The sequence below is a fragment of the Harpia harpyja genome, chromosome 16 (assembly GCF_026419915.1).
Source record: "Harpia harpyja isolate bHarHar1 chromosome 16, bHarHar1 primary haplotype, whole genome shotgun sequence".
NCBI classification, from domain to species: Eukaryota; Metazoa; Chordata; class Aves; order Accipitriformes; family Accipitridae; genus Harpia; species Harpia harpyja.
The window spans coordinates 30,469,010-30,490,288 of record NC_068955.1 but is presented as its reverse complement, the minus strand read 5'-3'; the positions used below and the strand labels follow the sequence as shown (position 1 = coordinate 30,490,288).

The following is a 21,279-nucleotide window of genomic DNA, read 5'->3' as shown; positions in this document are numbered from 1 at the left end:
TCCTTACACACAGAAACTCAGTGAATATAAGGAATTAAGTAGAGGGATGCCATTAGAATTTGAGTGTCTTCATATTAAAGACAGAGAAGTAGTTTTGGTATAGAAGCAATCAATCTGGCATTCCTTCTTTTATACAAGGAGTTTCCATCAGTTGTCAGAACTTTCTAACTGGCTGATTCAGCTAAAAATATAAAACAGGAGAAGTGTACCTACAAACAATTCAATTTAATACTCCTTAAGATAAAGTACTCCCAAATCAACTACAAAGATGTGTTACAAGGTACATGCCAAGTCTGAGGGAGAAATAATACATTAGTTACATAGCGACTTAGTAATTCATGCAGTTACACTAGTATTTGTACAACTAGTTAAATTGATCTTCACATCTCTTTCTACTAAATTGAAAATAATTACTATAATAAAAAAACTTTAAAAAAAATGTACACTACTAAATCCCTTCTTTCCTGAAAAAAAAAAAAACAACAACACAGTTGTCAGTAAATTTAAAGTTATCCTGCTTCTACCCCTCCCTGAAATCCACAGCTAAACAATGGGTCATTTGAGACAGCAGTTCAAAAGAATGCTCAGCTTGAAATAATTAACAAAAAAGTTTGAATAGTTTCAAGTATTACAGTCACCACGAAGTTTTCCTAGTGAACACTTATTAGAATTTAAAAAAAACAACAAACATTGTTTCTCCTGGTCAGAAATTTACACCTATGAAGTAACTGACTCTTTACCATAACAACAACAAAAACTTGTCAAATACAGCAGTTACTTCTGATTGTAGCAAGAATAATAAAATATTTTTGACTTTTGAAAGCACCATCATCACCTTCCACAATCATTTGAGCTTAAGCACCACGGAGGACAAAAGTGGCATAGTTTCACACCATGACAACAGTATTTTTTAACAGCAATCTACAAAAATCCATACACTGCTGTATATTTATATAAAATTGCAGTAAAATTTCTCTCTCAACCAACTATGAGACTTGCTTTCCTACAGATTTCACATGAACCCATACAAAATGGGAACTGTTTTTAACTGCATTAATCTTTTAGAAACGTTTAGAAAGAATGTTTACAGGTAAGTAGCTTAAGATTTAGGAAGAAAAGCTGAGAACTTAACAGAGAAAAGAGGACCAGTACAGTTTAGAGCTTGGGTGATTCTACTCAGCCACAAATTCAAGTATAACACTCTACAGATCATACAATTGGTTAATAGCATCCATTAATGCAGCAGACCTGAAACAGCAGCTAAAGAGAAGCCACAATTATTACAACAAAAAAACAAAGAATGATTTTTGCCTGCAGCACATGATTTAACACAGGGAGCAGCAAAGGTTGGAAAGTTCTCCTTTCTGATTTCCATCACACCCTTGTAACACAACTAGATTAACATGTATTACTTTTTAGTTTCTATCCCTTAGTAATTGCCAGTACCAATTACCATACCAAGCGTCATACAGTGATTACATTATAATGAGAGCAGTGGAAACAGAAGGGTCAGAAGGGTTTAAAACTACTGTTTTAAAGGGTATAAACAGTAACTACAATATTTAAGGATATGTAAACATTTGTAAAAATAACAAGTATTCTTGGAATAATGTATGCAAGTATAACATCATCGTGACATACTCTGGACAACAACCGACCACGCTAGAGAGTGCAAGGCTATCAACAGTTAACTGACACCTGAAAACAGCCTCTGCTTTGCCTACAACCAAATGCTTTTCCAAGTGTTCAAAGTTCAGTTGTATTCTTTTTAACGAGAATGGATAAAAACCAAGACGTTCTGTAGACACCGATCACCTTTCCTAACTACGCACTACTGCCCTATGTAAAATATTTACACTACAGGCTGTATGTTGGTACACTGCATCCCCCAGAGTCAATATTATTAACTCCTAACAAGACAAAGAACAAACAAACAAACAAATCCAAACTCTCCAAAAGAAACTAAAGAACTAAATGAGTTGAACAACACACTTGGGCTTCTACACTGCCATGACAACTCAGCAAGTATTCACAAGGTAGCAGTCTTAAACTTTTCAGGTTTTTAAATCAAAGTCCATAACAGTATCAGAATGGCCTGTATGTAATTCTTAAGCATATGAATAAGGCAGTTAGAAACAACATTAAAAAAAATACTAGTGACAGAAGAAAGTCTATGAAGTTCTATTAAACAAAAGGATGTAGATACGACTTCACACTCAGGCTAAGCCAAAGAAATGCCAGAAACTGGGAAAGCATACTGGAGGGAAAGGGCTGATGCTCCCTGCTTTTGTATCTTTCTCAAAGTGAGCAAGGACCAACAGGTACTTCAGGAAAGTACTAAGCTAGATTCATCTTCCCTTAACATGACCTGACGCTTCAGTAAATTAAATACACAAAAAGCCAACAAAATACCACAGAGAATACAAATATCGAAAGATACCTTCCTTTCAAAATGTCCATACCTGTGGAAGTGCAGTATTGAGCTGTCTCTGCAAGGAATCTCTCTCATGACCAACTTCATGTAGCTTGCCCTGGGTCAATGCTAGCGTCTCCTGAGTTTCTCTTAGTGTTTCCAGAAGGCGATCCCTTTCTTCCAACATGGATACCATTAATTGCTCAAAATGGGAATCAGCATCTGACTGTAACGGGGAACCTGAACCATGGCCTCCATTTCCCCCAGAGGGAATCTCTGCCTCACTGATGGTTGGCATCACCTCACACATCATCTTGAAACAAAATAAGACAAAACAAAGACCATAAATTTAAAGTCAAATCTAAACAGGATAAGCAAAGGAACTTTGGATACTACCCATAGTACCAACTTAGCTTTCTCAATGATAGCATCAGCAAAGGTTGCCAACACCTTAGTGCTTGCCACTGTTTCATTAAGACTGCAGGAGAAAAGGTGTACAATCAATTTAATCAAGGCATCACTTCATAATGAGAATCTTGTGACTTCTTGCAAAACCAGATTTTTACAGCTACGTTTCAAACTGTGATCTCATTTTAATGGATTTATATTTTTGTTAAAAGTAAACTGCTTCTGAGAACTTTAAAAAAACAAAGATAAGGCATGCAGCATGCCACCAAAAATTATACACTTACAGCAGTAACTGATTACAGTGCATATTTTGAGACTCATTATCTGCTTCTTCCAACGCTTGAAACATACAAAGATAGTATCTAAAACAGTACTTTGAGCTCATGCTGGCTGTAGAAAGTCTATGGTAAAAGTGATGCATGTAAATTAGTGGTAAATCCAAATAGTCCAATTCAGGAGATACACACGTAAAGGAAGATAAAAAGCAAAAAATTCATTATGAAATGGTAGCAGCTGTCACTGTGGATAACAAAAGCAAAGGTAAGCAAAAATAATTAAAGGCAGAGTATGAATACAGTTAACAACATAAATAAAAGTACTGTACTGTTAAACTGGAAGGAATTTAAGAGATCCTAACAGATCCTTACAAGAGGCCAAGGCATCAAGTTTTAAAAAAGCATGGAAAAAACCACTAATATAATTACTGCACACTCTCACTGAACCACTAAGACTTCTAAAGTTCTTCAGACAGCCTCTCTCAACACCACAAACCTACAAGAACCTAAGGCAAATCAGAAAATGTAGCGCACTCAACCTCTCAGGTACCGCAACATTTGTTCTCAGCCTTAAATTTCACACTCGTATCTGAACATTTTAAAGAACAATTAAACTTATGCCGAGCCTTACTGTGGGACCCCTCAATCCCTTGAAGGACTTGCAACAGCCTGAAGTGCTTTGTAACATTTTCATGCATGATTACCACCAGCCCTGTATTTTCAACACCACTACGTTATTTACCTTGCTCAATAAAATAAAAAGGCTTGGAAAACAGGCCCCAGATTTCCTGCAGTACCAGTTCTTCTCTGTTTTTAATAGTTTTTAGTTATCCCAAAAACCCCTTCGGATTGCAAAGCATCCATTCAGCTCTAGTCCAATGTCTAATTGAAACACCCCGTGCACGTGAAAACAAATAAACCTGCCGAGAAAAGAGCAGATCCAGTAAAAAGCAGCAGCAGCTTCAGCTAACTAGCCAAGTCCCCAGAACACAAGAATGTGAAAATCAACCGTCTCAGCTTCCCATCCCTCTATTACTGTCCCATAGGTCCTGCAACAGCTGGGATGGGGGAATCATGTGCTGAGAAAAAGAAAAAAAAATAAAAACGTAGTCTGATGCAGTGGTGCAACAAGCTTCAATAGTTCATCGCTCATAAATTCCACTCAGGTCACAATCGCATTATTAAAGAGAGTACGGACAGCATGGGAAGTCGGCACGAGCTTTCTCGTAAAGGATTTGGAAAAGCCTCCCTTCTTTTCTCTTCTATTAATTCCAACGGGAGGGTCTCCTTCCAGTTCCGTGGGTCTTAGTTCAAACATTTATAATCCCAAGAGCAAGGCGCTGATATCGCTTTGGAAGCCGAGAAGGGAGACCTGTTGTTTCCTCTGCGTTAGTCCTCCACCCGCGCTCGGCCCGGCCGGTCCCACCGACGATGCTCCGGACCCGAGATATCCAGCCGAGAGGGGTAAACGAAACCCGCCGAGAACGGAGGCAGCGCCCGGGAAGCACAGGCGGGGGAGGAAGGCCCCGAAGAGAGACGGGGGGCACCGGTAACTCGCCGACCGGGTCTCGCCGCTCCTCTTCCCCGCGGCAGGGCCCGACAAACAAAGATGCTGGCTGAGGAGACGGGGCTTTTCTGCTTTCTTCACCCCCCTCCCGTCCTTCACGGGGAGCGCCGGGCCGGGCCTCCCTCCCTCACTCCCTCCTTCCCCGCCGGAGGCCCCAGCGGCGCCGGGAGCTCGGCCCCGCAGCCGCGGCAGCCCGCGCCCGGCCGGCTCGGGCTCAACGCAAGCCCCTGAGGAACGAGCCCGGCCGCGGAGGCCCCGGCGCCGCGAAGGGCCGACCGAGCCCTCCCTCCGGCCCCTACCGAGCGGCGGGGCAAGCTCCCCCGCGGCGGGAGGACTCGCGTCCCTCCGGGCCGGGCCCGGCTCCGCCCGCCGCCTCCTCCTCCTCCACGTCCGTGGTGGCCGGCGAGGGGCCGGCTGAGGCCGGGTAGGTGCGGGCTGCGCGCCCCGCGGCGGCGGCGGCGACCTGGGTCCGGCGGTGCCCGCCGCGGCCCTCAGGGAGCGGCAAAGGCCCTGCGCGCTCGGAGAGCCCCGATCGCAACCGACCGTCGCCGGCCCCCGACCTGCCGCCCGCCGCGCCAGCACCGACCGCCGCCGCCTCCCGCTTCTCCCGGCGCCCTCTGCGGCTCCCCTGCCTAAATCAGTGCGGGCCCACAATGCACCGCGCGGGGAGGCTCGGGCGCTCCTGCCCTCCTTCCCCCCCCCCCCCCCGCCACCGCCCTGGGGCCGCGGGTTCGAGACCCGCTCTGCCGGTGAGCGCCTTTTCCCGTCCCTCACAAGCGATACTCCCGCCGCCCACGGGTGTCCGCCCCAGAGGAGGGCTGCCGCGTCTCGGGAGCGGAGCCCCGGGGGCCGGAGGCGTGCTCGCTGAGGGCTGAGCAACAAGGCAGGACTGGAGTCATCAGGGCTGTGGGTGCCGGAGTCACCCCGCAATCGCACTCCTTTCCCGGGGCCTGCGTGTCGCGGCACGGCCCTGCCAGGCGGGTCGGCCCGCTCCTGCCAACAGCGCGGGCAGCGCCCACGGAGCGGGAGCTGGGCCCTGCCCCGCTCCCTCGGCCCCCTCCCATCGCCTCAGCTTGCCCTCTCTCGCCCTTCACCTAATGCCCTGGCCTCAGCCCCGCCGCCTGCGCCCTCCGCCGCGAACGTTCGGAAAGATTTTTGGGGGCGAGGGTGGCGGTAAGCCGTGTGTTCGCGCCTTGGGGCTGACAGAGCTGTGAGGGGATGGTTTTAACCCAACTAAACGGTGTAACTAACGGTTCTGTGGTGAGTAAAGCCGGCTGGAGGAGCCAACGCCTGCTTGGGTCTCCGGGCCGCAGAGAGCAACGGTTGAAGCGGCGTAACGAGCCGTCGTCTGCCACCATAATTCACACGACGCGCGTGTGCTGTCCAAAGGCTTGGCGTGGGCGACGAAGGCTTCTCCCGCCTCGCCCTGTGAGGAAGCCGTAACACCACGTCCTCAGCACAGCTCCAGCGAGGGGTGACTTCGCCGGCATAGCTTATTCTCCACAGGAAACAGGGTTTGGCTACGCTGACGAAAGAACTCTTTTTTTTTCTTTTTTTTTCTTTTTTTCCTGCATAAGCCATTTCCAAAACAGCATATAAACGTTTTCCACTTGCATTTCTATAGCTTCTACTCTGTTCCTGGAGGATCATGTTTCTAAAGCTTTTACCATGCACGTGAGGAAGGTTGGAGTTTGTAGGCTAAGCTTAGAAAAATCTCTTTCCTCTCTTCCGTTTGTGTTACTACTATAAATAAAGCATTTGCATTTTGGACCCTATTCTTGCTCTTATAGCGGAAAGCTCTGAAAAGCATCAAGGGCCAGTTACGCACACAGAGGCACGTCATGCCAAAAAGTAGCAGTCTCTGCGCTGGAGGTTGTGCAGATTTGTGACTGGATTGCATGGCACTTAATTTGTAAACACAACATATTGACACCTAGCATTGGATAGAAAGGATCATTAATGAGTCACTCTTCCTTCCCCCAAATTTGAAAATCTTTACAATTACAAATTTACTACATTGTGCTCTTTCCCTTTGGTATTTGAGCCTTTAGGGTGAATTCGGGTCACATTTTTAAGCTTTTTCACCACAGCCATGAGGTCTAGATTTTTTTTTCCCCCCTCTTGAAGTTTCTGATGTAATCACATGACTCTGGGAGCTAGAACTTTAAGGAAATAGCCAAATATTATGAGGCCCATTCCAATCCCGAGCTCTGCCAAATACTGGTTAGCACAGATTTAACGCTGCGTAATACACCATTGAAGTGTAATTGTATAAATACCAATATCTGACTTTTCAATATAGAAAGAGTAGCAAAAAAATTCCAAAATCAATTGTGCTCTTCCTGAGGAAACCTCCCAATGTTATGGATTAACCTGTGTTGTCAAATAGTCTCAGTATAGCTCAGTGCTATTATTTATAAGCTTTGATGTATTTATATTGATATATTTAGAAACGTATAAGCTTCGATTTTAACATAAACTACTTAAAATGATCATGGGAGGGGAGGAAGGCAGGCATCATTCACCTGGCGTCTCCTTCAACCTGCTACTGAGGGTTTAACCCACACTGAGGGTTTCTTGCATATAATAAGCATTAATGTAGAACTATCAGCAAAATCTGGGCCATGCTTGTGAAGCACAGCGACGTATTTCTGTGGTCAAAGGCAGTTACTTAATGCTTAAAACTAGGTCCTGAAGATTACCTTGAACATAATCAGCTCTTTATTTCTAAGCACATTTCTACGATAGATGCTTGTATTTCATTGCCCCAAACTCTCTCTTTGTCTTTACCTGCATCAACAAAATTGTCTCCTGTAACTCCCGTGCAATTCATCAGCGACTGTATTCCTTATACACCACAGGTGCTGATTTTGTCTGATTCTTTAAAGAAAACAAAAATACTCTGCCAGCTCGACCCGCTTGTTGAACAGTTAAGCAAACCCCTAGTAAAAATACTTAAGCTCTTCATATGCAAGTGAAAAACCCAGTTTTCGAAGCATGGTCACAAATGCATAGAATGAAAACGTATTGGCAGAAGAGGAGAGATAGTATTTCCTTACCTCTCAGACTAGCATTTCAGATAATTTGTTCCTTCCTCTATAATGCAATATTCAGGAGGGTAATATAAAAATAGAAATAAGTCAAACTGATACCGGTCTAGCAAAGTGAGACTTTAAAAACTGAGAAGCATTTTAAAAAACCAAAGAAATTCCTCTTGCTTATTATTAAAAAAAAAAAAAAGAGATAGTAACTTTTTGGAAGATTAATGTTTTTTTCCCCTGCTATCTTCATTTTGTTGTCGCTTATACTGCAAGTCTAATATCAAAGTGACAGCCTGCTTAATTTTTAGCAGAAAGCCCTCAATATTGAAAATTACTGATTTCATTGTGAACTCATTTATGAATAACAGTCTAGGCACCAGCTCTTCAAATAATGCCCTGCAGGCAAAATAGTCTTTCACCTGTAGTGGCAGAACAGCCATTTCGGACATTACATCCACCGATCTGCTCTAGGTCCAGTTTATAGAGTTTCTAGATTTCATGCTTACACTTGCACAAAAAATATTTTTGAAGCAAAGAAGAGTATTACATGTTAATTCTGAGAGGAGGAAAAACATATTTTACAGACAAACTGGTAAAAGTATATGAAGAAATGCTGATTTTTCTATCATTCTCCAAATGGAGACCTGCAGCTGAACTATTGTGCCTGAACTATTGCATGCTGAAATTTTAAACAAAATGTGCAGGCATAACAATTAAAGTATGCTAAAATAAGCTACCATCAACTGATTACAATCAGGTATTTCTCAGGCTTCTTTATTACCAGAAAAGCAAAACTTTTCCACTGACAAAAAAGAGCATGGAATTTCATCCCAGCCAAATTTTCCACACTGCAGATGCTTCAATGGTTTCAGAAAAATTCAGAGTTTTATTCAGAAGAGAACAATTTGTAGGATTGGGACCTTAACTACTTTTGGAAAAGAAACTGAAAAATTACAAAAACTGCACGTTTCAAAGTATTTTCAAGAATTTAAGAGAATTACCTTGTTGCCATTAATTGACAAGCAATGACCAGTTCCAGCATAGCGACAGAGATCTGAATATGAGAGCCAGCGCAGGCAATTGGTTCCCAGTGCTGAGGTTTTCCCTGTGGCAGGGTCACTGCCGAGAGCTAACTCTTCACTGCAGACCTTACAGGTTGTCCCTTGCCCCGTCCTAAGCTGAGGTCTGAATTTTTGTTCCCTGCGAATATATTTCTCAGGTGCGTCAGCTGTGGTGGTGAGAGTGACGGAGTCACGAGATACCTTTACTGATAGGACAGTGCTCGTTATTTTGTCCTCATCCTTTGGGAGTCAGAGTTCAAATGTGCTGAAACTCTTTGACCTGGCTCTGCCTAACCAATGTTGCAAGTCACGGAAGTCCTTCCAGGTCAGAATCCAGGTGGACAGTGCATGCTAGGAAAGGCAAAATCCTCACCTTTCATCTTGATTACTTTTGCTGTACCACTTCTGTGGATGAAGAGGACTTCAGTCTAAGGAGCTGTCAAGGCAGCATCTTCACAATAACGAGTTCAAGCAAAATCTAAAGAGGGCTGAAAAATAAAGTGGAATTTACGGCTGCACGAACAAACACAATTTCACTTCAACTCATCGCACATAAAAAATGAAAACTAATAATGTTAGTAGAAAGAATCTGGCCTGATTTGATTTGCATTTATCGTATGAGTCAAATGGAGACTTTGTGAATGTAAAGGCAAAAGGTTAAACACCATAACAGGCACAGAGTTGATAATCAAATTGGACACTGCAGTACATCCAGTCAGATTAACTGATCTCAGAGCCAGGTCATATAGAATAAATTAATAACTGAACCTCGGTATTCACCTAGATCCTAAAAGATGTCATCACATTTTCTCTCAGTTGAGGATAACTTGGAATGTGGTTGGTTTTTCTTTTGAAACTAAGTTTTGTTTTGTCCTTAAATGGTTAAAACCAAAAATAAACAGTCGTACCAACTATAATCACGCTTCATTATGAAAGCAAAGAACCTACCACACAATTCTGAAATGGAGAATAAATATGAATTAACTCAATATATTAATCTTCACTTCAACCAGTTTGTTAACAAGGCACAGATACTCTCGCATTCAGCTTTCTCAGCTCCTCACATGTGTGGTTGGACTTCCCATCTAAGAGGCAGGAGGTTTTAGCTGTAGACCCTCCTCAGCCTTAAGGAGTTGTCACCTTTATCTTTGTCACCTTCAAATCACGTATCTCTACGCAAGTTTCAGAGGAGAGATGGAAATGTCAGTGGTTAGGCCACTTTCTTCAGAAACGGGTTTCAGCCTCAGGTGGGAACAGAGTTCCCATGGCATATAAATGTCTGCTATATAAAAGGGAGGCACCGTCTCCTCATGTATAAAGAGCTAGGTATTTATTCATGCCCAAAAGGACAGCTTAGCCCAGGAGGGAACTCGAATCCAGAATATCCTATTTAAGGAATATGCCTCCCATGTGACATACTGCAAATCCCTTCATTAGGCACCTCACTTTGTCAATGCTACACTCAAAGCCCAGACCGTGGATACAGCAGAATTTCTGAGGCACCTCAAAAATATCTAAAAGGCCTGATTTTGAAGCTATATTGCTCTCCCCACGCGCAGTTCACCATAGCCCAGAGCAGATCCACGTAGGGTCAGGGCTTCAAATGCCACAAACACAACTGAATAATCAGATCTTTGCATAAGGCTCTGTGTTGCACATAATACGCATGAAATAAAGTCAGGAGAACTCCCAGGTTCTGCAAATACCCAAATACCAAATATTTCTCAGCATTCCTATTTACTTTGTAGTACAAGGAAAACAGTTTCCTTTTTTCTTCCTCCTGGGGATGTAACCCAAGATATACCTATGACATGAAGAGCACTAGCAGCTCAGATCTTTTTAACTAAATGCGTATGATGTCTCTTTTGTAAGTTCAGCAAGAGGTCTGTCTCCCTGTCCATGTCATTTAGTGACACATAACACTTGTAGACATGTCCAGAAAGAGCCATACTCTACATCAGCTGACAGCAAAGTAATCAGTTCAGAGACCCAGGTTAAATATCTCTCCACGCTTTGCACCTCAAAAAAACATGATGAAATTCAAACAAAAGCTGTTAAAAACAGGGAGGAGGGGAAAAAAAAAAAAAATAAAGCTTTCCTTTCCTGCCACATGATAAATTAGATCCTAATGTTTATCCAAGGTCAGCAAAACAGCAACCTCTTCCTGCCAGTGAGTTTTGCACGGCGAGGTGTCGGGGTCCGGCTACGCCGGCAGCGCGGTTCTGAGGACAAACACCTGCTGCCACCCGCTCGCGGCAAGGAAGAGCTGCTCACCAGAAGGTGAAGGAGCAAAGCTCTCCTCCGTTCGCTTCACAGCAGTGCGGGGTTGCATCCGCTGCCGTCTCTGCCCACAGAGTGCTTTATGGTTCATTTGTACTGAAATTTCCTTTGTGAGCCTCAAAGCCACCCTACGCTAGCACAAAACCTCTGCTGAAAATAGTCCAAGATCGCCTACGCATTTTTTTTTCCGTCTCAGTCGAGCCGACGGTACCTTATTTACTCCTTGTCCTTTATAGATGACTTAATGACTTATCAGCAAAATGCATTTTGAACATATTTCAGGCATTTCATACCAAAATGAATAGATGGAAGAACGGGACTTTTGCCAACAGCGCTGATTATTCTTTTGTCAGTAGATAGACGTGACCTGGACTATTCTGTTACCGTAACAAATGTCTCCAGAGGTTGCTAGACAGAAGAGACGCTTTGCCTGAGGGAGAAGGCATGAGAGGGGAAGAGGCTGGAAGGTGGCCTATAGAGAAGAGGATGGAGGTAATTAATGGTTATGCCCATGTATAAAGATAAGTGCACTAGTAAATGTGTCAGCCCTTTGGCAACAGAAGCCATGACTTCTAGAAACCATGCCTTGACACGGTTCTTCTTTACACCAACATTTTTTTTATATAATGTGGGTCTACATGGATCTGTCAGATTTAGGCAGGCGTAAATCAAATCAGAATTGGCTGCTTTAAAATTTCAGAGGGTTTTGAGTTGGACTTACTGCATCTGATAGGAAGATAAGTCTCCACAAAACACACAAGAAACTGGAGACATGCAGAAAACTCTTAAGAGACCAGATGAACTCACACGATTTATTTTAATGGGAATCATACCTACGTCAAGACCATAAATATTTTCTAAATTTAGCTGCTATTCCTGCAACCAAAAACACATATGCTCACTCAAGTAAAAACCCACTGAACTCGAAAAGGTTTTCAGCTTAGTTTCAGCTTCAGTTGTGCAATTTGCAGTTCAGAATTATTGCAGCTGTTGTCTTTTTTGTATGGATTTACAGTGGCAGAAATCCCCTTGAGCTAGAAAGCATTTCTAAAGCGAGATATCATTTATTTCAATCTGGAGTGAAATATACCCCTAATACCTAATGCAAAAGTCGTCTACACTAAGTGAATGTACTGATTTCAGCACATCTTCAAATAGTTTTTTTGGAACTATAATGAAAGATATCTACCTAAAAGAGCATTCAGTTGTAAGTTCAGGGCAATAGGGTTCCACATTATTTAGCTACGCATTTTTTAAAAAAGGAATACTTTTAGGAAAGGCCAGATTTGTGTGACATAGTTGTGAATAATATTGGAAGAAGCAGCTGTCTGGAGTCAAGAATTCGGAGCCAGCTGTGATAATGCAGCTCCTGACTAACTAGAACAGGTTTGGATACATTCCACCTGGCTGACCACCTACATCATGAACCCATTTACCCTCAGTTGCCTCTGTAATCAGTGGAGCAAGAGAGCCACTCCATGGGAGTGATTCAGATCTTTGGTGTGGTCCATGAATCACCTGCTCAAGATGCTTGTCTCTTCTCATTGACTACAGAGGGAGCCTAGGGCAGCCGGACTCCGGCCGTGGGAGCCGCAGTTAGATGTCTAAACCAGCGTGAGATGAACCTGGGCTGGGATGCTGGATACGTGCGAGAAACAGTACAGCTTGTTTGTAGGAAAGCAAGTAAAAAGAATGTGAATGTCCATAGAAATAAGCAGCGCTGTTATCAGCTTCATTGCTTTGGATTTAGCAGCCCAGGCTTTGTCTGTCTTGCTAATTTTAACTGGTCTGGAATTAAATTACTGCATTTGCAAGACTGGAGCCTAGAACTTCAGAGCCATGGCAATCTCTCAGGATATGTAAAAAGTCAATTACCAGGAAAAAAGAATTACGTTTTTATTCCAAACCACCTTGTATACGCATGCAGTGATGCCAGAGTGAGGTCTAAAGACACTGAGCCTTTCACCTGTTTACTTCACAAGAACCCAAGAGAGAACGGGAGTTGGTTTCTATGTGGATCATTTCAAAATTGAGGCTTCAGCTTTTAGAATGTTTTGAGACCTGTTAAGGGAAAAAAAAAAATTAAAAGATTGTATTATTTTAATAATATATGCAATGAGCTTTACAAATAGTCTGACTAGAGCAAAAAGGATTTGCATGTGAAGTAACACTTCTGTTCCTGTAAATCAGAGTTTGAAGGAAAAAAATATTTTTTTTTTTACTTTGCTATGAAAAGGCTCCTACTGTTTCAAGTGGCTTTGGAGTAGGCACTAAGCAAAGTGGACCACGATTTCTATGTACTCAGGATCCTCTATTATTAGTCCTTCATGCTGTAGTAAAGTAGATAAAAGCATTTAAAAAATAAAGAGATCTCAAATAGCACTTAAGCCTATTTTTAATCCTTAACTGACTAGATTTCAAGTGATAACATACCTTTCATTACATGCACACTGCCTGCATGAAATTGTATGCAGCAATCACTATCTTCATTATTCAGAAGCATGCTGAACTATTAAACCTGTTTATGTGAAGATAATAATGTAAGGTATTAGTCCCAAATCGTATGTGTGTAAACAAGGCAAAACAATTTTTCTGTGCAACCAGCATCAGCTTATAGGCAAATGAAAATGTAAATAACGCTTTCAGTGAATCACTAGTTTAGGTACACGAGTTAAATGTTTATTTTCACTATTTTAGAACTCCCCACTGTCTTCACAGTATTTACTAAAAATATTCATTTGCTAAAATGAATTGGCTGAGATGGCGACTAAAAACCAACACGGCCTCAAAACGAAGTCATAACAAAAACTGCAACAGATAAAAATTCTAAAAACTATGGAAAATTGCAATGACAGCAATGTGTTTTGCCAAAAAACATCCCCAGTTTCAAGGTGATCCTAAGGCTCAGATGAAATTGTCTGCCAAAATATATGATGTATTAAACTGCTATCAAAGAATGTTCATTTCCCAATATTATTTTCCTGTTCTGATTAATAGTGATTCTGCCTAGGCAACCAAGTCATTGAAAACTTAATTTCACCTTCGGCATTTTGAGAAGAAGGTTACTAGGTCAGGATCTGACATGGAAAATAAGTATAGGTATAAGCCATATAATAGTAAACATTCAGCTCAGACCACCTCCTAGTAGCCTTAAGCAGCAGAGTGACATTTAAAAGCAATCAGAGTCAGAAGAGAACCTTCAGGGAAAACAGACAATACTTTAGAAAAAGCAGCTCTACTTCTGCCAGAGGAAAAAACCAAGACCTTTGGGAACAGTGCTCAAGTCAACTTGAAACAAATATTAAGAAAAATAATGGAAATAGAGTAAGTGGTACTTCTCCTCTTTCGCAAAATTATCATAGTGTCTTTTTAAGTAAATTCCTTCCCTGCGTGCTTCTGCATTGGTCTGTCCTTACCCTTCAGCAGTATACCTGCACCATAAAGTGTACACTACTCCGATGTTTAACTAACCAACACATGAAAGGTAGTGCACGCCTGTCAACATATAAGCCTAGAGAGCTGCAAGGGGTCTCATCCTTAGCTTTTGAAGAAATGCCATGACTTTGAGCAAAATTCGTGCAAATCCATAAACCCAGAGCGTGCAGCACACAACCTGGGCGAGACGTGCAGCGGGGAGGAGAACCCGCAGTGCCTCATGGAGGAGGCAGGATGCCAGCAGCATCCTCCCCAATGTAATGTAAATAATAACAGGAGCAGTTATTATTTACTGCACCACCTCCCTCTTTGCACAGGTTATCCCTACTGCTGGATTCACATTTCCCTTAAAGAAAGGCAGTTTCAAGGTTCCTGTCTGAAATTACAGCTTCAGTACTGCTAAGATATCCTGGCGTAGAGATGTATGTGTTAAGGTTGCCTAAGTCCTTGTCGAAGCATCTTTTTTAACAATGAAAAAAACCACAACAAGACCTTGCATCCCTTCTTGGCTTGCCATCGGCAGCGTGTCTGTTACTAGCCTGGCCAAATTTACCTTCCCCCTACACAGGAATCTCCTCTGGAAAAGTTACAGTCGGGGAGCAAGATTTAAAAACTGAGGACTGTCTTCTGCAGCCCTTGGAATTAGAAGTTTAGGGGATCCAGTGCAATCAGTACGCATAGTCAGAGAGTCTAAGTACCAGTAATTCTCCTCTCAACTATAAAGGCAGTGTACTTCAGTAAAATCTCCTCCATCAACGTTATTAGTCGCCATGTACAATACTTATGTCTTCCAGAGAGAATACCTAATTCTCCTGACTTCGATAGCAATTTTTCAATCATACAAACTGAAGCGGCCAATTTCTGCATCACCTTCCAGAAAACAAATACCTGTTGTTAGGAACAGAGCGAGACATATGCAGCTTCAGATAGTTACTACTGAGCAGTACGTACATTGGAAACTGAAGCTGTAATTAATTATATTAACCTCCTGTTTGATATTGGTATAACATGGCTTTCTGTCTGTCCAAAAGGCACAAGTGCCAAGTCCCAGCTGAGGCTTGGCTTTGTGCGTACAGCGGTACCCACGCTACAGCGGCGTGTACAGAAACTCATGGCCAAGTGGCATCCTGCAGAGACGGCAACGGCGATAGCGGGGATAACAGTGAAAATGCTCTCCCGCCACGCAGCCTCTCATATGGACATTTATGAGCACAAGCACCACAGTTCATATTGCTTGCTCTGACTGGAGTCAGACTTTATATTGTTGTGTATATAAATATATATATATATAAGGTTGTGCTTCTTGACCGATCCCTGTGGGTCACTCCTCTGAGTACAAGCATCTCACAGGAGTGTCTTTATATCCACCTGAGGTTTGATCCAGCGTGTCCTCAGCTGCCATTAAGGTCTTCGCATGTAGTCTTTTGACTCATCTTAGCTACCAACAAAAGATTTGTCCCTGTGTTGTGCCAGATAATACTCTTAGTCACTCGAGTTTTCTTTTTGCCTTTTTCTGTTTGCCTGAATGCCTTGTTCCTTTGTATGGAGGTATTTACACAGCTTTTGTCAAATTACAATTAATTAATGCTGGCAGTTATTAAACAAAAAGCCATTTACAATCTAGCTGCTGAAAGTAAGATTACATGGCATGTAGCTTGCAAGAGAAAAAAACAAGACAAAAAGGTATGAAAGGTAGTCCTCTCCCTGCTCTTGGTTAAGAAATCATTATTTCTAGGAAGGTGGACAAAAGCTGAAAAAGCCTTGTCGTTGTCTTAAGTTAATCCTTAAACGAAGTGAGAATAACAAAAAAACATTTAGGAAATGGTTGAAAGCCACGTGTAAGATATAAAGGGGAAAAACTCATAATAGAAAAAACAGCAGACCTGACATTGTTCATCTGTGCCATAATAAGCAGGGCAAATTATTTATTTCAAAGCTAAATTCCTTGTTCTTCTGAACACAGTTCATATTAAAGACCCTTTGACCATACCATCTGTTTGCATTGTAATTCACATTTAGAAGAGTCAACATAAATATTGACTCATGAACACGTTCTAGCTTAGGCCTGTAAGTTAAGCTGCCACAATACGCTTAAGCTTTTGCGCAAAGAGCTAGAGGAATATTGGTCACTTTTTCCTTTTGTGTTACGTACAATCAATCAGTCAGTACTCCAAATGCAGGTCAGATCCTCTCACAAATCCAAATAAACTTCCCTTTGTCCCTTACACAATTTTAAATAATGATGCCTAAAACTTCCAGGAATCATTAACGTTTCTTCATACGTGAATGTGAAATATTAAGTCTAGCCAAGGTGAGATTAATTTGGCGGTTTTGGTCTAGTGAACTGTTGCCCTTGCCACAAAAGCCATCGAGGAACTTGGCACTAACTTGTTCTTTGTACTTTTAACTTGTGAAGCCAAAGACTGAAATGGCAGTGACTCACCTATCTTCTGCCGTAATCATTTAGGGGCACCATGAAAGTGCATGCAGAACAAGAAGGAAGGATCCTTCCATTCACTTTGGTCAGGTATATCGTTTCTAAACCACACCGTGATTGTTAAATCATTTATTTGGTGTCTAGAGCTGCTGCCTGCAAGAGCAGAATTAACAGGGAAGAGAACAGAGGGTTAATGTCAGCATCACAGATTTTGTATTGACCAAAATATTAGACTGAAGGAAAATACTGAAAATTATAGTAACCAATGGCTGCTCTAACGTGTAATAGGAATTAAGCCAACTCTTGCATTTAAAGCTGCGAGATTAAAGTAATGGCTTAAAATCACTTCTGCTCTGCGTCTTGAAGATGCAGCAGCTGGCCCTGAATTTGTACTTAATATTTAGTGTTGGCCCAGAAATACAACACAGTTGTTTCTAGCAAAACTAGGGCTGCTCCTGGAGATTGTCATAGGGATATATTTCTTTACAGAAATAGTATACAGCTTATAAGTGGTAGACATAAGTTTGAGAAGCAGTACTAAGAAGTAGCCCTGTCAGGGAAGTCTTGTATTCCAGATTAAATCAAATAAAGTTACTTAAGGGTGTGCGTACGTATGCATATCTATACACACGCTATATACACACACATAGAGACAGGTATGTGTATATACACATACACAAGTGTATCAGGACTTGGGAGGCACGTCATTTTCATGACCAACGCTTTCTCTGTCTCCCATAATAAACTGTACAGTTTCCTTTCACCAAAATAACACGGCAGGAGTTTGATTCCAATACAGCTTTAAGCTGTGTACAAACAGTAATGTCCCTTGCATGAGTATTCAGCATTTACCTGCTACGTGTCCATGGATATTCAGCTAATAAGGGGAATATTCAGTGTGATACAACGAAAATAAGTTCTGCAGTACCAGATTTTTGCCGTAAACAGAATCATCAGATTTTATGCTAGCCAAAATCTACAGTGAGAATTTTAAGTTTTAGGAACCAAACCCATTTGCAGGATTGGGTAGTTTTATCATACATTCTGCAGAAAGGTCAGGATGTCCAGTAGTTGCAATGGGGAAGGTTCTTGACTCCCAATTTTAAGTGCTCCTAAAGATAGCATCTCTTATCTGTCTCAGTTTGCAGCCAAAATGCTGCAGAAAAGCCTGCATATAGAGACACCAGTTAGTTCTTAGCAAGGCTCATGAGTGTACAAAGGAAGGGTTTTTCAGCTCCTAGGGCTCAGTTTGGTTGCATGATTAGAGGCTTTTTTGTCTGCCTTTAATAATGCCACCTTTGTAGTACCAAAAGACGTGACCGAAAGAAGCTGGCAGCGTTCTTCAGCCAGCAGCTCCCCACTACTTCTCTCTGCATGGAAAAAACAGGAAGCTGCTGCTGTAACATTTGACATGATAACGTTTCAAAAACAGGATATTCCCTGACCTGCTTACAGGTACCGTGGCAGTTCCATCCATGCCCGTTTTTCCCTCGCTGAGATTATCGTATCCTATTTGAATACATTAAAAAACACCGGAACAGGCTGTCTGAATAACTAGGGATGATTCAAGCAATGTCAAAGTCCTCTTCAAGCCACCAAGAAAACCAGTGTTTGTCCTCCCTCAGGCTTGTGTGTTATAATTATTCAACATTTAATGATGTGCGGAGGGATGATCTTGCAGGAGGGAGATAAGGGATGAAAGTCACCTTTTAAAAGAGAAAATGGGACAAGCCTATGGGGCACTTCAGGTACCGTTTAAATAAAAGAAACTGTGATCTAATTTCTCTATAATTCTTTCTCTAGTTCCTCTGAATTAGCCTGTGGAAGCTTCTGAGACCTCGCAAAGGAAATTGAGCTCCTCACAATTCAGACCTGAGCAACAGACATCAGACTTGGCTGGTGAGACCTCCTCCGGCAGAAGACATGACACAACCCTATTTAAATCACCAGTTATTAAACCAGTCACCCTTAAAAAAATTCCATTCAACCTAAATGCAAGTATCCCTAATAATAGTACTCTACAGTAAGAATACTAACCTAGGAAATGCACAAACAATGGCGTTACATTATGTGCTAAGGCAAACTCAGGATTTTCAGAGGTGTTGATTGATATTAAAATTGGTTAAGTACTCCAGCTGTTTTTGTGATATCTACTTCAAGACTGTTGGTCCAGACACTTCTGCAAACCTTAATTCATAAAGACAGGTAAAATCTGTCTTTGGCTTTTAAGCTGCAAAATGATCTGGCCCTTTCACACTACTCAGTAACTTACCCAGTGGAAATGATTACAGGAGAATCAGGAATTTCGAGGGCTGAGGATTTCTCACTCTGATGAGGATTCCCGTGTCCATTCCCACTTTAAGCAAAATGAGGAGAAAGGAGGAGATATTCCTCGGGAGAAGAATCACGATCAGAGTATCCTATGCCATGCTCCCGCTGCTTTTAGTTACCCCCAGAGGCTGTAGGGAAAACAAGCATCAGCTACGTATGCCGAGGAGCTCAAGGACGGTTTGGGATCTTGGCTAAGCACCGAAGTGGCTTGGACCCCTTCCTTCCCCAGCGTTTTATTTGTGTACTGAATGCAGGGTGGAAAATGAGGATCCCATCCACAGAATTACTCTTACAATCCAAGTCCATGGTTTGTGGGTGCTTCTTGCTCACATTAAGGTACTTAGTCATATTACTGTTTTATTATGTTTGTCTAACATGAAACTAAGGGGTTTAAATTCTTATTCACTCATCTGGTCTCATTCGGTCACATGAATAAAGGTTCGAAGTGAGTCAGGGCTGGAGTGCTGGTGACTATGAAGTTCCAGGAAATGAAAGGAAAAAAATACTGCATGGAGTGAAGGGCCTTATAAATACAGTCATCTAAGGTATACCGTAACATTTAATATCCCTTAAAATTCACAGGCCAGTTGTGGAATTTGACATTTCAATTTAAAGAATCCCATATACTGTATAGAGACATGACATTCTTTAGCGTCAAAGTGCTATTTTTTTGTAAAAAAATAGGATACGTTTTACAGAAAATCATACCAGCAGGTCCATAGCGAATAACTTACTTAGGTGGTATATAACAGAGCTGCAAGTAGCCATTAGCTAGAAATGTACACTTTGTTGTTTTTAGCTCTAATTATTTTTAATTCATCTGCATATATATTAGCTACTTCATGCACAAACATGCAGTTAGACACACAAGTTTGAATTTTACCGTTCAAGCTGGATACAGAAATGGAAGCGCCACGTGCTAAACTGGTGGTTAGAAAAATGTTGAAAGTAAATTTCTTAATGTCTAGCCCCGCTCCCTCTCACACGCCCTGTCCCAGCGGGGCAGTGGAACCGAAAGGAGAGAATTCAGTCAAGAAATTTCATTTTACATTCTTGCACTCGGAGCTTGGATTTTTGACACGGTCACCGACCGGAGACTGCAGCAAATCTCACAATTAGTAACAGCTTCCAAACATTATTCAGCTGGCTGGGATAGCCAGAACTTAGGGTGCTGCAGCCACATGCCCCATGTACTGCGTGCACGGCGGTTGCCATGGGAATAATGGCTTTGGGGCTAATTCAGGCTATCCAGGGTTTCCCACATTAGGGGCTTCACAGCCAGGAAGCTGTGACTAAATTCTGCTCACACCGAGCATAACATCAAGAAAAAAATATAGAATTTGGATCCCAGAAACCATGGGCCCAGACCTACCAGGTGCTGCACCATTTTAATTCCCATTTTCTCTGCAACTTTTTTTCAAAATTTGGCAGTATGCCTAGAAGCGACAGGAAGCACCTCGCAGGGAGACCACTGGTGGGGAAAAAAAGATAAGCATTTAGCTCCATTGTTCAGATATTTAGTTCTTTTTTATTTAACAGATGTGGAAACCTATTCCTTAAAAAAAAAAAAGTATTTTTTTTAAAGTATTGCAAATTCTGAAGAAGAATGTGAAAAAGATGAGCTAATTTTGAGTAGAACTCTAAACTGAAAAGCCTGTAAATACTCAAAACCTCAAGATATTAATGACAAGAAAAGTTTTGTAGGTTAATTTTTATACCAAACCTTTCTAATGGTTTATATGCTCACTGTATATAAAATCTGGTACCAGGTTTGCATACAAAAAAAATCACTTTTGTACAGAAACACAGTCTTCATACATCCCTCTGGACAAATCTTTGCCACAGGTAGTGTGTACGCTTGCAGAATAGCTCTTAAAACCCTTCTAAAAGTTAGACCACAATAAGAAGTGCTCGCTTATTAAATTCTGCAAATTATTTTCTGAAGTTAATAGTTCTGCTGGGATCAATAGGAATAATGGAATTAGGAAGTGGAAAAGAAAATGACATTATAAAAATTGTGAACATTTTTAA

At 41.8% G+C, this 21,279-nt stretch overlaps 1 protein-coding gene and 1 long non-coding RNA gene across 11 annotated transcripts in view; both read right to left on the bottom strand.

Moving 5' to 3' along the window:
* The window catches only part of PPFIA1 (PTPRF interacting protein alpha 1), a 59,852-nt gene extending 55,157 nt beyond the window's left edge, over positions 1 to 4,695 (bottom strand). For all 8 annotated transcript variants that reach the window (XM_052810962.1, XM_052810965.1, XM_052810963.1 and 5 more), the window contains exons 1-2: positions 3,839 to 4,695; positions 2,463 to 2,726 (exon numbers count right to left, since the gene is read on the bottom strand). In XM_052810962.1, coding sequence (XP_052666922.1) covers positions 2,463 to 2,726 — 264 coding nt within the window. In that variant the 5' untranslated portion in view covers positions 3,839 to 4,695. The remainder of the gene's footprint in view (positions 1 to 2,462; positions 2,727 to 3,838) is intronic.
* Positions 4,696 to 7,605: 2,910 nt separating this feature from the next.
* LOC128152773 (uncharacterized) lies at positions 7,606 to 20,785 on the bottom strand. Of its 3 annotated transcripts, none has more exons than XR_008238757.1 (5): positions 20,621 to 20,785; positions 19,190 to 19,308; positions 13,012 to 13,106; positions 11,339 to 11,517; positions 7,606 to 9,253 (listed from the first exon to the last, which is right to left on the bottom strand). It is a non-coding gene; the product is annotated as an uncharacterized LOC128152773 (long non-coding RNA). The 3 variants fall into 3 exon arrangements; XR_008238755.1 differs by lacking the exon at positions 20,621 to 20,785 and adding an exon at positions 16,924 to 17,070 and having other exon boundaries at positions 19,190 to 19,574; XR_008238756.1 differs by lacking the exon at positions 20,621 to 20,785 and having other exon boundaries at positions 19,190 to 19,574.
* Positions 20,786 to 21,279: the final 494 nt, after the last annotated feature.